At 37.5% G+C, this 14,404-nt stretch overlaps 1 protein-coding gene across 1 annotated transcript in view; it reads left to right on the forward strand.

Annotated features, from left to right (window-relative positions):
• The window catches only part of IFT43 (intraflagellar transport 43), a 31,956-nt gene extending 21,855 nt beyond the window's left edge, over positions 1 to 10,101 (forward strand). The window contains exons 7-8 of the mRNA XM_083125296.1: positions 5,702 to 5,837; positions 7,613 to 10,101. Coding sequence (XP_082981422.1) covers positions 5,702 to 5,837; positions 7,613 to 7,717 — 241 coding nt within the window. The 3' untranslated portion in view covers positions 7,718 to 10,101. The remainder of the gene's footprint in view (positions 1 to 5,701; positions 5,838 to 7,612) is intronic.
• Positions 10,102 to 14,404: the final 4,303 nt, after the last annotated feature.

Genomic DNA, 14,404 nt, shown 5'->3' on the forward strand with positions numbered 1-14,404 from the left:
GGTTTTCGCATATGTAGATCCAAACGTGCGCACATAATATAGTTCCACTGAGACGGGTTATATTCCGACACAACTTCATACTTGCAAGAAAACAGTTATTTAATTTGTAAAATACAGACAAAATAATACATCCATTAGCTGGTGTGGACTTGATCGGTTGCAATCACTGTGCAGACGAACTTGGATCCACAGATTCGACAACTGGAGTTTGTATTGCGCTGAGGAATCGCTGAAGCCCAAGTGCGAGTCGAGTAAGACTGAATACGTTGCAGAGCGCATGGAATCCGTGATACCTGTGTTACACATCTCACTATTTTAACCCTATGTTTATTGTGATTAATAATCGTGCTATACAGCGGCGAGAATGTCTGAATGGAGGTCTCCTGTTCAGTGAGTGTTATTATTCATCCGAATGGAAAAGCTCTTCAAATCAAGCAAGTTGTTTAAAATGCATAATCCTCCTTACGGAAACAAGATCAAAGTAAAACAGGGCGTGAGGTGATTTGCCGTCAATGTGTGCACAAACTGTATCCCGGGTGTTGAATGATTTGCGGTTTGAGTTTAGGAAGGGGAAACGATTGTTTGCTGTTTGACGACAAAAGAATGTTCGCGGTATTAAAAGATAACCCCGTGAGAAGAAACATGTTTATTATTTGGACCAGACGTGCTTTAACTCGGTGAGGGGAGGAATTTTTTTTATATACCACCGTGCAAAACCACCGCCAGGGCTGAAGAAACCGACGAGAAAGGGGAACGGGGATGCTTAAATTGTTTCACCCACTGGCAGCAATGAAGTCTTTGTTGAGCGCGCATATTTACTGTTCCATGCAAAGAAAGGGAAGGATGATTAGCAAGAAATGGACAGAACAAGATTTGAATCCTGGTTTAGTGAAGTGATTCATAAATTGAAACCAGAGTAATAGCAGCAGACAATGCACATGATTGTATATATCACCAATAACAAATCATGCTTTTTTTGCTGGTATAACTTGAAGTGCGTGTGTCTTACAGTAACCAAGTTTTTCATAAATGTATTTTTTTATAAACCAAAAACAATAATTTGTCATTAGATTCAAGAGGGCCTATCGTTGTTTACTTATATATATATATATATATATATATATATATATATATATATATATATATATATATATATATATATATATATATATATGTATGTATGTATATATCTTTGTTTATTTTTATCTTTGCGTGCTCGAAATATACACACATGCTCATGGGCGGCAAGGGGCAAGGGGCCGTGCCCCCCCCCCCCCCCGGAAAATTAAAGTCAACCAAAAATTATGTATATCACACATAATTTCATTTTAGCCACAATAATATGTGTTAATTATTGCATTAACACATAAAATTCAAATTTAAGTAATGTTTTTTTAGGGAACTACACTCTTTTTGGGGAAAATGTGACTTGTTTGCCCCCCTGGAAAAAATACCTTCCTTGCCCCTCCCTGAAAAAAATCCATGCACATGCTCTCATGTTTCGAAGATATTTTGCATTTATATTAAGTAATAGACTTCACACCAATAAATGAGAGAATATGCACCATGAGGGTCAAAGGGAGACTGTTTAATATCACAGCAATCTGTGTCTATGCACCAACTGAAGAGACTGATGACGAGACCAAAGATGAGTTTTATGATAAATTGGAGTACGAATACGATACAGCACCACAACATGATGTAAAATTAATAATTGGAGATGTAAATGCCAAAATAGGAAAAGAAGACAGTTTTAGAAAAACAATTGGCAAAGAAAGTTTACATAGTGAAAGTAACGATAATGGACTACATATAATAGACTTTGCCGTAAGTAAAAGAATGGTGGTTAAAAGTACTCAGCTACAAAGAAAAAACATAAAGAAGGAAACCTGGATTTCACCAGATGGGGAGACAAAAAACCAGATAGATCATGTGATAATAGATGACAGACACTCATCAGATATAACAGATATCAGTAGCTGCAGAAGGGGCAGATTGTGGATCTGACCACTTTCTAGTCAGAATCAAATATAGACAAAGAATTGCCTGTTATAGAAATAGTAAAGGAAAGTAACAAGAAAAATATGATACAACGAAGGTAATAAAAGATAAAAGATACAGTGTAAGATATAAAGAGACATTAAAGAAGAGATTGGAAGAGAAGGAAGAAGAATGGCAAGATTCTGATATAGAGGGAAAATGGAAAGCAATAAGAGACAGCATTCAACAAGCTGCAGAAAAGGTACTGGGTAAGAAGAAACCAACGAGAAGAAACGAATGGTGGGATGAGGAATGCGATAAAGCTATAAAAGAAAGAAACGACGCAAGGTTAAAGACTATAAACAGAAATACAAAAGGAAATAGAGAAGTGTTCAAAGAGAAGAGAAGAATGGCCGATAAATTGTGCAGAAGAAAGAAAAGAGAGTACGACAGGCAAAAATTAGTAGAGATAGAAACGACATGGAAAGTTAAGGAAAAGAGAGACTACTTCTTGAAACTGAAAGAAGAGAAGAAAGGATTTCGACCTAGATTTGCATTTTGCAAAGACAAGGAGGGCAATCTGATAGGAGATAAGGAAGGTATTTTGAACAGATGGGCAGAGTATTTTAGTGAACGTTTGAATGGAGATAAGAATGAACAAGAGAAGGAGAATGAGGCTATAGGAGGTAGAGTGGAAAAAAGAACCTTGAGGATGGAAGAGGAAGATGAATCTGACATGGAAATGGAAGAGACTAATAAAGATTTGATTAAGCCCCCTTCAAGGCAAGAGGTTAAAGAAGCAATCAGAGAACTAGCAAACAATAAAGCCCCAGGTGACGACAATATAAATGCAGAATTATTTAAGGTAGGAGGGAACATTATAGTGGATAAATTAGAAGAACTATACAAACAAATATGGGAAGAAGAAAGAATGCCACAACAATGAGGAAGAGGAATTATATGTCCAATACATAAAAGTAAAGACAAAACAGTATGTGAAAATTTCAGACGTATCACACTCCTCAATATGGCATATAAAGCATTTGCTAAGATACTAGTCAGGAGACTGACACCACTAGCTGAAAAGATGATTGGAGAATATCAATGTGGTTTTAGGAGAAATAAGTCAACTACAGATCAAATTTATTCAATTAGAATGATAATGGAAAAATGCTATGAATACAATATAGACCTGCATCATCTTTTCATAGACTTCAGACAGGCATATGACAGTGTAAAAAGAAACAGACTCCTAAAAATCATGAAAGAAATGTAAATACCAATGAAATTAGTTAAATTAACAGGAATGACATTAAGCAATACAACAAGTAAAGTAAAGATTGAAGGAGAACTCTCAAGAGAATTCCAAATAGAGAGAGGAGTAAGACAAGGAGATGTCATGTCAACCCTGTTATTCAATATAGCATTGGAAAAGGCAATTAGACATTTAAGTATAAATCCAGGAGGTACAATCTTTAACAGGATGAGTCGGTGCTTAGCTTATGCAGATGATATTGATCTTATATCACGAAACAAAACAGAACTAAACAATGAATTTAAAAAACTAGAAGAGAATGCAGAGAATATAGGATTACAAATCAATGTACAAAAGACTAAATACATGCATCAAGAAACGAGTCCACAGCTAATGAAAGAACGAAAAAGGTAGGAGACAAAGAATTTGAAAAATGTGATAACTTTAAGTACCTAGGATCGATAATAAACAAAACAAACAATGTATCTGAGGAAATTAAGGCAAGAATAGTTGCAGGCAATAGATGTTCACTGGGACTCAAGAAAGTCTTCTCCTCCAAAGACATAAGCAGAAAAAACAAGATTAATATATACAAAACAATTGTATGCCCAGTAGTGACATATGGGTCAGAAACTTGGACGTTAGTGGAAAAGGACGAAGAGTTACTAAGAAGATGGGAGCGGAAAATTTTGAGAAGAATTTTTGGGCAGGTGAGAGAGGAGGAGTTTTGGAGGATGAGAACAAACGTGGAAATACAAGAACTATATAATAAATCAGATACTGTAACAGAGATCAAGTGTGGACGAATTAGATGGCTGGGACATGTATGGCGAATGGAAGATTGTAGAGTGCCAAAGAAGGTGTTAACAGGAGGACCAGGTGTAAGAAGAAGAAAAGGAAGACAAAGATGGCTCGATGATGTAGAGGGAGACCTGAAAAGACTGGGAGTCCGGTGATGGAGGAGGAAGGCGATGGATCGAGATGACTGGAGGCTCGTCGTGAAGGAGGCCAAGGCCCTGCAAGGGCTGTAGCACCAAGGAGTAAGTAAGTAAGTATTAAGTAATGACACATTTTTTAAATAATTTATGCACCGAAAGTACTTCTAAAATGTTATGTTTCAGGAGACAAAAAGAAACAAAAATACATTTCGCTTGACATGCATGCGGGTTTTGATGTGTTCTGCGGTTGGCAATACTGTGGATTATCTCGGTGTCTGCGATGTAAGCAGCTCGGCAGTTGAGCCAAGACTGGCCCAGAAGAGCTCAGTTCTCACGCGGATTGATACATAAAACCTGCTGCAAACTTAGCCTGACGCGCGGCTTAGAAGTAAATCATTTTTTAATAAAAGCAAATATATATTGGAGAAAGCAATAGAAGAATTGAAGTGCAGAAAAAATATAAAGATACAAAATTACTTTTAGTACTTTTTCAGAAAAAAGCAAAGACAAACTTAAATGTTTTGCATTTCAATATCTGCTACACACTATTTTCTTAAAAATAGGATTATTTTTATTGTCTCACATCTTTCTCTTAGAGCTAAAATAATCGTCTAGGACCTGGTAATAAAAAGCAACTTTGTACCATTTTTGTGGATCTTCAACAGTTTCATCATACTGAAAATGCTTCTTCTTTCGATTTCGGTCCTGCACAGTGTTGCCTATCTTTGGATCATCTACATCTAATTTCGATGACAATTCTTTCTCATCAACCGGGACGTCTCCTCGAGTGGAGGGAGGGAGACCCTGTCAGGCTGCCAAGTGGCATCTAAGAAACTGAATTTTTTCATCACTCCTCTTTTCTCAAAGCGCTGATATATTTACAAGAAATTTAACAGCATCTAAAACAACCTAGATTAATGTATTGAAGATATTTGCTCATTGCATTACGTGGAGTAAAAAGTCATACCAGATAACTAGTGAGTAAATGAATGTAAAGCCACGCAACTGGTTTGCAATACACTGAGCCTCATGTGCGACCATTCAGACAGTTTTATTGTCGCCACTTATTTGAAGAAGCGCATCATAGACTGCTCCCATTTGATATCTCAACGGCATCAAATCTGCTTTCCCACCTTTTGGCATTCAGTGGTTTTAAAGTGAGACTACTGATATGTTCCTTCAAAACAGCAGGTTGGCATGTATTAACTTCCAAGTTATATAATATAATATTATAACTTCCAAGTTTTCAATAGGCTTATTTTTCTTCTCTTTCAATTTTGCCACCCTGAAAATTTGCTGCTGTGGGTGGTGACATGGTTCGCCCCCTCCCTTCCACTGGCCCCGTATATGTATAATCCAGATATCATATGATACCAAGATATCTAGACCTCCAGCATATAGATATCCACCATTCGAATTCTTGAAGAAATATTACCATTGAATTTAAAGTAGATTTCCTTGGTGTATAGCTGGAAGTTCAAAATGAACATAAAAGGGTAATTTTTAAATCTTTTTTGCTCCTGCACAGAGTTGCTGTCAATAGGGTTGCCACCTACAAGGAATTAGACACAGACCTCTTCAAGCATGCAGCATTTGCCACCTTAGATGATGTGAATCTCAGATTGCTCACCAAGTGCATGACTTCTGAAGGAGAAATAAAAGAGGTATGTATATGGTGTGAACATTCTTTGTACTGCACCTTCGGTGCTTGCCTATTAATTTATATACTTAATTATAAATACTGATAGCTTATATGAATGCTATGGAACATGTTTTCATATTCGTTGTATTTCAACTCTAATGTCAGTATTTTTTTTCATGGTAAAGTTAATTCTATATGTCCTTAACCTTTTGAGAAACTAAAGGCTTGTACGCCACTGTCTCAAACTTCGGAATTGAGCGAAATGCAGAGTTACATTGAAATGACTATAGCTCAGAAACTAAATGCCCTAGAGATATGAATATACCGTTGTACGCAGAATGAATCACAGATTCAGACAATATATATATAACCTGTGTTGCAACTTGTGGAACACTTGTGCTCAAAAACAAAGGTTTCCTTCAGCGTGCCTCAATTCCATTCTCACAACGCAGATTCAACAACCAGTCTTCCCCCTCCCCCCACCCCCACCCCCTGCTTGCGCCCGCACGGAAAACTTTCATTTTGACATCGGATACTGATAAACAAGCTTCCTTCGAATGCAGTTACCAAAGCGGGAGTGAAAAGCATTGCTTGAGAACAACAAAGCCGGTCTTCCTTTCTCGGCAAAAATTTTCACTTGAAAAGAGATGCAAAAGAGAAGTCCCTTTTCCTGCCTTTTCCCCTCCATTTTCATGAAGAAAAAAAAGTGCAAGAAACATTTCTGTTAAATACATGTGTTAGGAACAATATAAAAAAAAATCTAATTTCTAGCCAAAAATATAAAAGTTATAACGTAAAAACTATGACCTTGACACAGCATCTCGATTGAGATGCTTGGGACCGCGAGGGTTACATGTGGGTATCTCGACCGAGATGCTTGGGACCCAAAAGGTTAATCGATCTAGTAGTACAGTGGGAGCATATATATCCATCAGGATTTTCATTCATTTTTTCTTCCATTCCATGTACAGTGGAACCCCGATTTTATGTTCCTCGGTTTTACATTTTCCTGCATTATACATTCAACCTTGATAGTCCCAACATAGCAAAATGCTATAAAATTTTCCTCGATTTTACATTTTCCTGCATTTTAAGTTCATTGAACTTGGTCCCCTGAGAAACATAAAATCAAGGTTCCGCTGTATTTTTAAGAAATAATTGAACTGATGTTGTTGTGGAGGATGTTAACTGATTATTTGGTGCTTTCTTTCAATTCTTGAACTTCGCATTGTGTAAAACAAAGTGAATGAGCATGGAGCTAGGCCTGATAATATTTATGCATCTGACTACACCAGTGTCAATACTGCAATTTAAATCCAACAGGTATTTTTCTATCATTCTCTCTTGCATGTTTCACCAGTTCACTGTCTAACACAAAGGAAGAACAGAAGAAAATATACAAATACAAAAATAGAAGCATAACCACAAAGCATATCATGGCTGCCATAGATACCCAGTAATGATTTCAACAGGTCTCTAGCTTGCCATGCCATTGCTCCACAGAACCTATTTTTGCTTCCACTCTCTTATCTGTGAACCACCTGGCATATTGTGTCAAGGACATACGTTTGAGTCATGGCAGAATCTCTGCAAGCCAAACCCTACAAATTGTCACCAAACTTATATTATGCCTTTTATGATTTTTTAAACCAGGTTTTAGAGATGACCTTATATGACATTTTAGATATAACAAACTGGTATCTTATATCACTCTGCTCTACTTGTACATTTATTAATATGTAGGATTGCAGTAATAGCGTGATTTTTTTGTAATCAAGCTTTTCTCTTTTATATCAGCCTGACATGCCATGGACATGGGATATCCTGTTTACGGATGTGGTGTCTGACCTTCTGAATGAATGGGATAATGAGGTCGTAGTTGAGAAGGAAGTGGCATCATAATTGTCCCACTTGAGAATTGCAAGAAGTTTCTGTGATTACACAATTGTGAACCTTAAAACACAGAGATGATTTATACAGGTTATTTCAAAAGTATCTTGACATTTTAATCAAAAAGCATTTTATTGACAAAATTGACATTACCTCTGACATGTACTCTAGAATAGAAGACAAACTCAATATATTTAAATGTGGTGGCCCTGTAAACATAGGCACGGCACACACCTCTCTTGCACCGACCAGAACACATGCTCCAACATAGCTAGCGTGATCTCCCCTGTTGTAGCTATTCACCGTGTCAGTTGCTCTATGGTGTTGATCTTTACTTGGTACCCTCTAGACTTAATGAAACCCCAGATAAAAAAGTCTAGGGGAGTCAGATCTGAGAGCGAGCTGCCCAAAGTCCTGGTGGCCATGTCCAATCCACCTATCGGAGAAGGTGTCACCAAGGCAGTCCTGAATGATTCTGGTTAAATGGGGTGGTGCACCATTTTGGTGGAAAACAACAGTGTCTTTTATCCCATCCTGAAAACCATACATCAGCAATATAAGCAAAATGTCAAGAGACTCTTGAATCACCCTGTATTCAAATTCATCTAAATCTTCAGAGAATATATATTTAAATTGAGAATACCATGACCTTTAAAAATTGCACAGAATTTTATTTGGTGTGTAACTTCTGGCACAATTGTTTAAAAAGCTCTTTAATATTCATGATAGCTTTAAACAAACAGTGTTATTGCATGAGTTTTTAAACTTTGCAGTACTGTATTAGGTAATGGGCACATTTTCGCCACTTTAATTGGACCGAAACAAGTAGTAGATAAATAAACATTTTAGATGCTTATATTGATGATCTCAGAATAAATGAATGAATAATCAATCCTTAGCAGAAATAGGAACAAAACAATTTATGTCAAATACATAGAAACTGGACTTGGCCACCAGTGTACTGGTGACAACTGTTTACCAGTTGGTTACCACATTGTTTCAAAAATTCTTCAGCAAAAGTTACATGGTTTCTTCGAGAATGTATGTGTGTTTTACTTTTTGACTTAAAAAATTAATATATCCAGTAGCCAAGAGTATGTTCTGTATGTTTGTCGCCACTCACCCCCGCGAGTGGCACATTTTCGCCACTTTAATTGGACCGAAACAAGTAGTAGATAAATAAATATTTTAGATGCTTATATTGATGATCTCAGAATAAATGAATGAATAATCACGCCTTAGCAGAAATAGAAACAAAACAATTTATGTCAAATACATAGAAACTGGACTTGGCCACCAGTGTACTGGTGACAACTGTTTACCAGTTGGTTACCACATTGTTTCAAAAATTCTTCAGCAAAAGTTACATGGTTTCTTCGAGAATGTATGTGTGTTTTACTTTTTGACTTAAAAAATTAATATATCCAGTATCCAAGAGTATGTTCTGTATGTTTGTCGCCACTCACCCCCGCGAGCCCTTTGGGGGCGGGGATTTAGATTTTATGTATTGACAAACCCCTCCTTTTTTTTTCAAAATAGAAAAATTGTATGTGTATTTGGTTTATTTTGCCAGTATTGTGAGGAGAAATTGTATATTATGATTCAGTGACATACATTTTCACGTTTCAGTTATCTCATACATGAATCTGAAAGTATTTTTAAATATAAAAATGTTAGTTTGATATGGCACAGCTGCAATGGAATTCTTATATTCTGATATTTATAACTTTAAGTTGCTACTGCATCCAAAAATTGGTGTCAGAATAAGTGATGCTGGCAACAGTATTAATTCAAAATGGTACCTGCTCATCTATACTTTTTTGTGTTCATATTTATTTCTTTTCTGTAGTGAATTTCATGTAAATCAAGTGAATGGATGTCCTCACATATTTTTTTTTTAACACAGTCTGCTTATTCTTCTCCTGTGTTAAAATATTTTTTTATTTGTCATAGATATCCTGTGTTTTTCCAATAATTCTGTGGTCCTGGAGTGTAAATTATAGTTCATTTAGTTAGTCATTGTTTTCATTTTTGAAGTATTTAATTTTTTAAAGTAATGAATCTCTATCCCAATATACAATGATTTGACATTTCAAATTAAGTCATTAAATATGGTATTGTACATGTTTGAGGAATGAAAGATGCAGTTGGTATTGTTCTTATTTACACAACCTTAAAATATTAACAGGTGAATATCGTATAATGAATTACAAAGTCATATGCAAAAATCCGTCCATGTGCAAACTGAAAAAATGTACTACAATTTTTGGGAAAAACACTGTTTATGTATTTCAAAATGTACTACTGGTACAATTTTATAGTATGTATTTTGTTAAATTTATGTGTGTTTTGATATATAAATAAATAGTTGTTATAATCTATTGTATATATTTGTCATCAGCCACAAAATTTAAAACTTAAGTATGAGCCCTGTCTAGTTCGCTGCACTTTTTGACTTGTCTACTTCGTCGATTTGGTGTCAAGTGGTGTCATGCACCATTTGCACTACGTTCTGGAGCAGTGTAGTGTGTGGTGTATGGTCATGTGCTGCGTGAAGACTAATCAAATGAACGTTTAAAGCATCAGACAGGCATTTGCTGAATCTTCTGAACTTGACCACAGCTATTTGTCTAGTTGGTTGTACGTCATTTCCGTACACCTGCACTACACAGAGTGTCAAAAAGTGCAGTGAACTAGATGGGGCTGTAGTGTCTTTACCTTAGCACTTTAAGTTGGGTAAAACAAAACTACAATTACACAAACACCTAAAATAAACAAATGACAAAACAGTGACAAATTATTTGAGAGGCATCATTTATTTATGACCGTACCACACACATTCTTCTGACTTTTTTTTTATTCTGTGCATATGATCTTTAAAATCGAGAAACATCCTGCAGTTTACTGTGATAGAGCTATGCAATTATGACTGTGATGCTGAAAGATCAGATGGCAATTTATTATAACTATCTGAGCTGTATATTTCACTGTAATCTTGATATTGTCAATGTGAAAATATATATACAATTGTATTTAGCATGATTTACATCACTTGTAACGACATTCAAATAGATGGAAAACGGAAGTGGTTACAGTGGATATCCTTTAGTGGACTCCTTTATACACTGCTTTCCAAAAGTTAAGCACGCAATGCAAATTTCAAAAGCATATGTGAATTTAAGTGGCTAAAAATTGCTTCGGATGTAGATGTCAGTTTTTATGTGTAGCTTCCTTTTTGTAAGGAGAGAGTGAATCATCTGCACCTAGGTGCATAATCTGTGCTCTTGAAATAGCATAAAAGCGAGGATTTCGTGCAAGAATCCTCACACTTTTCGTTGAAGGCTCCAGCATTCTGAAGGGTTTGAGGTGCATTCAAAAGCTGATACGAAGTGTTTATAACTTTTGTAGGATTAATTTTGATAATATTTGTGTTTCTATGGCTGAAAGAAGACTAATAACAGTTAGTGAGCGCTGGCATGCTGTCGCTCGCATTGAAGCAGGACAGTCAATCAAAGATGTCGCTATTTTCTTTGGCGTTGATCATTCGGTAATTTCTCGATTATGGAAACAATTCCAAACAAGTCAAACAGTTGTCCAGAGACCTGTGGGGTTACCGCTCCCTCTGATGATCGATATATTGCTATAGTAGCCAAGCGGAATCGACGAGCGACCTCCACAACTGTTACATCCATGGTTGCAGCGGCACTTGGTAAGACAATATCTGCCAGTAATGTGTGCCGAAGGCTCCACATGAAGGGGTTGTATGCCCGAGTACCATGTGTTTGTGCTGCACTAACCATCCAACCCAGAGAGGCTTGGCTTAAAGTGGTGTTGTCAACATGTCAATTGGACTGTCAGATTGGTGCAACGTCCTGTTCACGGACGAGTCCAGATTTGCCCTGGAATCAGATGATAAGTGTGTAAGGGTCTGGAGAGAATGAGGCACATGCAATCAGGCCAAAAACATCATCAAACATCACGCATTCAGAGGTGGCAGCATCATGGTGTGGGCTGGAATTTCAATGGGATATTGCACCGAGCTGCACATCTTTATAGGTGGTTCTGTGATGGCTGTGCGGTATCGGGATGAAGTCCTAGACCCCATTGTGAGACTCTACGCTGCGCCAGTTGGTCCTGATTTCCTCCTTATGGTCGATAATGCCCGTTCCCATCGAGCCAACATCGTTGACGAGTACCTGGAGAGAGGGCATTTCTCGTATGAGTGGCCGGCATATGCCCCTGACCTTAACCCCATTGAAAACCTTTGGGATACCCTCTGCCCGTTTACCTCCTCCAGCCAGTCTCAGAGAGTTGGAAACTGCCCTAATGGAGGAATGACCATTGCTCGCATCTGCGATGGTTGATCACCTCATTGAAAGCATGGAATATCGTTGTAAAGTTTGTGTGTAGGTCCGGGGTGGTCAAATACCGTATTAATGTAAGTTTTGTTTGGTTTGTTTGCCTTTAAACATCATTATGATAATGACCCAAATGTGATGTCATCATATAACTTACGAAAAGTAAATATTTTTTTTCATCTTTGTACACAATTCTTGTTTTCTTTAATGCATAAATACATTTGCTACCTTCATGTGCAATTTTGTGTTAACCAGAGCTTTACTTTAACATTTTTTTTTGATTTTACCATCACGTGCTTAACTTTTGGAAGCGTGTTTATATTTTGCCTGCTGTGGAAGAAAGTTCATTTAATTCTTCCACCAAAAGTTCTATTACACCAAGCACAGCATATAGGAACAGTCACGTGCTATTAAAATGGAACACTTCCTGAAAAACTCGTTTTCCTGCATGATTATCTTTATTGTCTAACTCTACGATATTCAAAACTCTATCCTGAAATGTAGGCTCCCTCACCCTTTGTTTAATGGGGGTACTCATATATTTTGTTTCCCATTCCATTTCTGAAATACAATATTGTCCTGTGAATTTTGACTTGCACTCATTTTTATGGACATGTTTCTTCAAAAATGCCCATAAATGCTCAATAGGATTCAGATCTGAACTTTGAACTAGTGTTTTCAACTGCTTTCGTACATTCAAAATCAACCAGTCCCTGTTGTTTGCGCTCGTTATCCTGCTGGAAGGTAAACACATGTGGCAACCCTAGGGCCTCCCCAATGGCACAGTGGTAGCGTCGCCGCCTAGTAATCTAGGAGTCCCGAGTTCGATACCCGGTGGAGGCACAAGTAGTTCGGATCCCACTTTAAACTGCAGGTCCAGTCCCGATTAGCCTTACTGTGCATAAAGTTGACTTAAAACACCAACTCAACTCAACATGTGGCAACCCCATTTGCTGGGTGCTTTTTTGCACATTATTCCTCAGGAAATTATTACAGACATGTTTCTCCATGATTCCAAACTCCTTTAGTCTACATACAGGCCCAGATCATAATGGATCCTCCCTCATGTTTTACCGAAGGCGTTGTATTGGCAACATTGTCCTGTGTATTTGTCTTCCTCCACACACTGGTCACACCATCTGATCCATGCAGGTTTATTTTGGTTTAATTGGACAAGATCACGTCTTAAAACTCCTGATCGTTATGTAAATGCTCTTTAGCAAATCCGACTCTGTCGATACGTTTACCCTGTACGATCAACATTGTGAGTAACTGTATAATTTGTTTGCAATAAAATTTCAAGCAGCAACTAACTGTAAAAGTAACTTTCAATTACTCTTCATGTACCAGCAACTGAGCTAGTATGAGTAACTGGTATCCGTACCTATAAATACTAACTTTCTGAACATTGGTAAACACAACATTATGAAAAGAGAGTGTTCAATTTGTTTTTTTTTTATTTCGCTTTCCTGTCAGTGTTGTCTAATTCTGAATATAAAATAAAAGGAGAGTTGTCTATAACTGTATTGCCAATAATGACAGAACACTTCTTAAACTGTAAGTCATGAGCGGTGTGAAATAATTGAAGACTCGTGGGGGGGGGAGATCGTAATCTACACACAATATACAGTGTATATATAGGATAAAAGGAAGGAGGACCACAAGGGTTAAATAAAAAGTTTCAAGAAGAGAGATGAAACACACCAGACATAGAAAAACTTAAAATTGTGACAATGTGACAAATCGTCACGAAAATTTGAAGTTTTTCTACATCTGGTGAGTGTTTTCTCTCTCCTCACTTTCACGTTATATATATATATAATGGATAAAAGCAAGGAGGGCCAAAAGGGCTAAGTAAAAATCAAAGAAGGTAAAAGGAAACACTCACCGGACAGTAGAAAAATTCAATATTTTTGCTAATTTCATAGCATCATCGATGTGAGGAGAAAGAGACGGAACCGGAAGTTGGGGCACTGCAGAGTTGCCAGGTCCCCATCGAAGAAGAAGCAGTGCGTAGAATGAAAAAAAAAATACACTGTTTCATCACCAGGCTCGTCGTAAACTGTGAGTGTGTGGGATGAGCTGGGCGGGAGGGACGGTGGGTGAGGGATGGGCATTACTGGGTGGCCTTGTTCAAGCCAGATGGAGTGGTTGCACTCATGGCCGATATACAGGCCCTCTCCCATTTTTTGCGAACAGAGGTGTTGGCTGGTTGGGGTAGGAGATGGATAATTACTACCCGGAAGCAGTCGTTGAAACTGATGTGGTGGTTGGTGTGCACGGCGACAGTGAAGTCTAGGTTGTGGGTGGAGGAGCGGGGGTTATTGATGCGGAGGTTGAG

Source organism: Lepisma saccharinum, chromosome 7 (assembly GCF_977018435.1).
Source record: "Lepisma saccharinum chromosome 7, izLepSacc3.1, whole genome shotgun sequence".
Lineage (NCBI taxonomy): Eukaryota > Metazoa > Arthropoda > Insecta > Zygentoma > Lepismatidae > Lepisma > Lepisma saccharinum.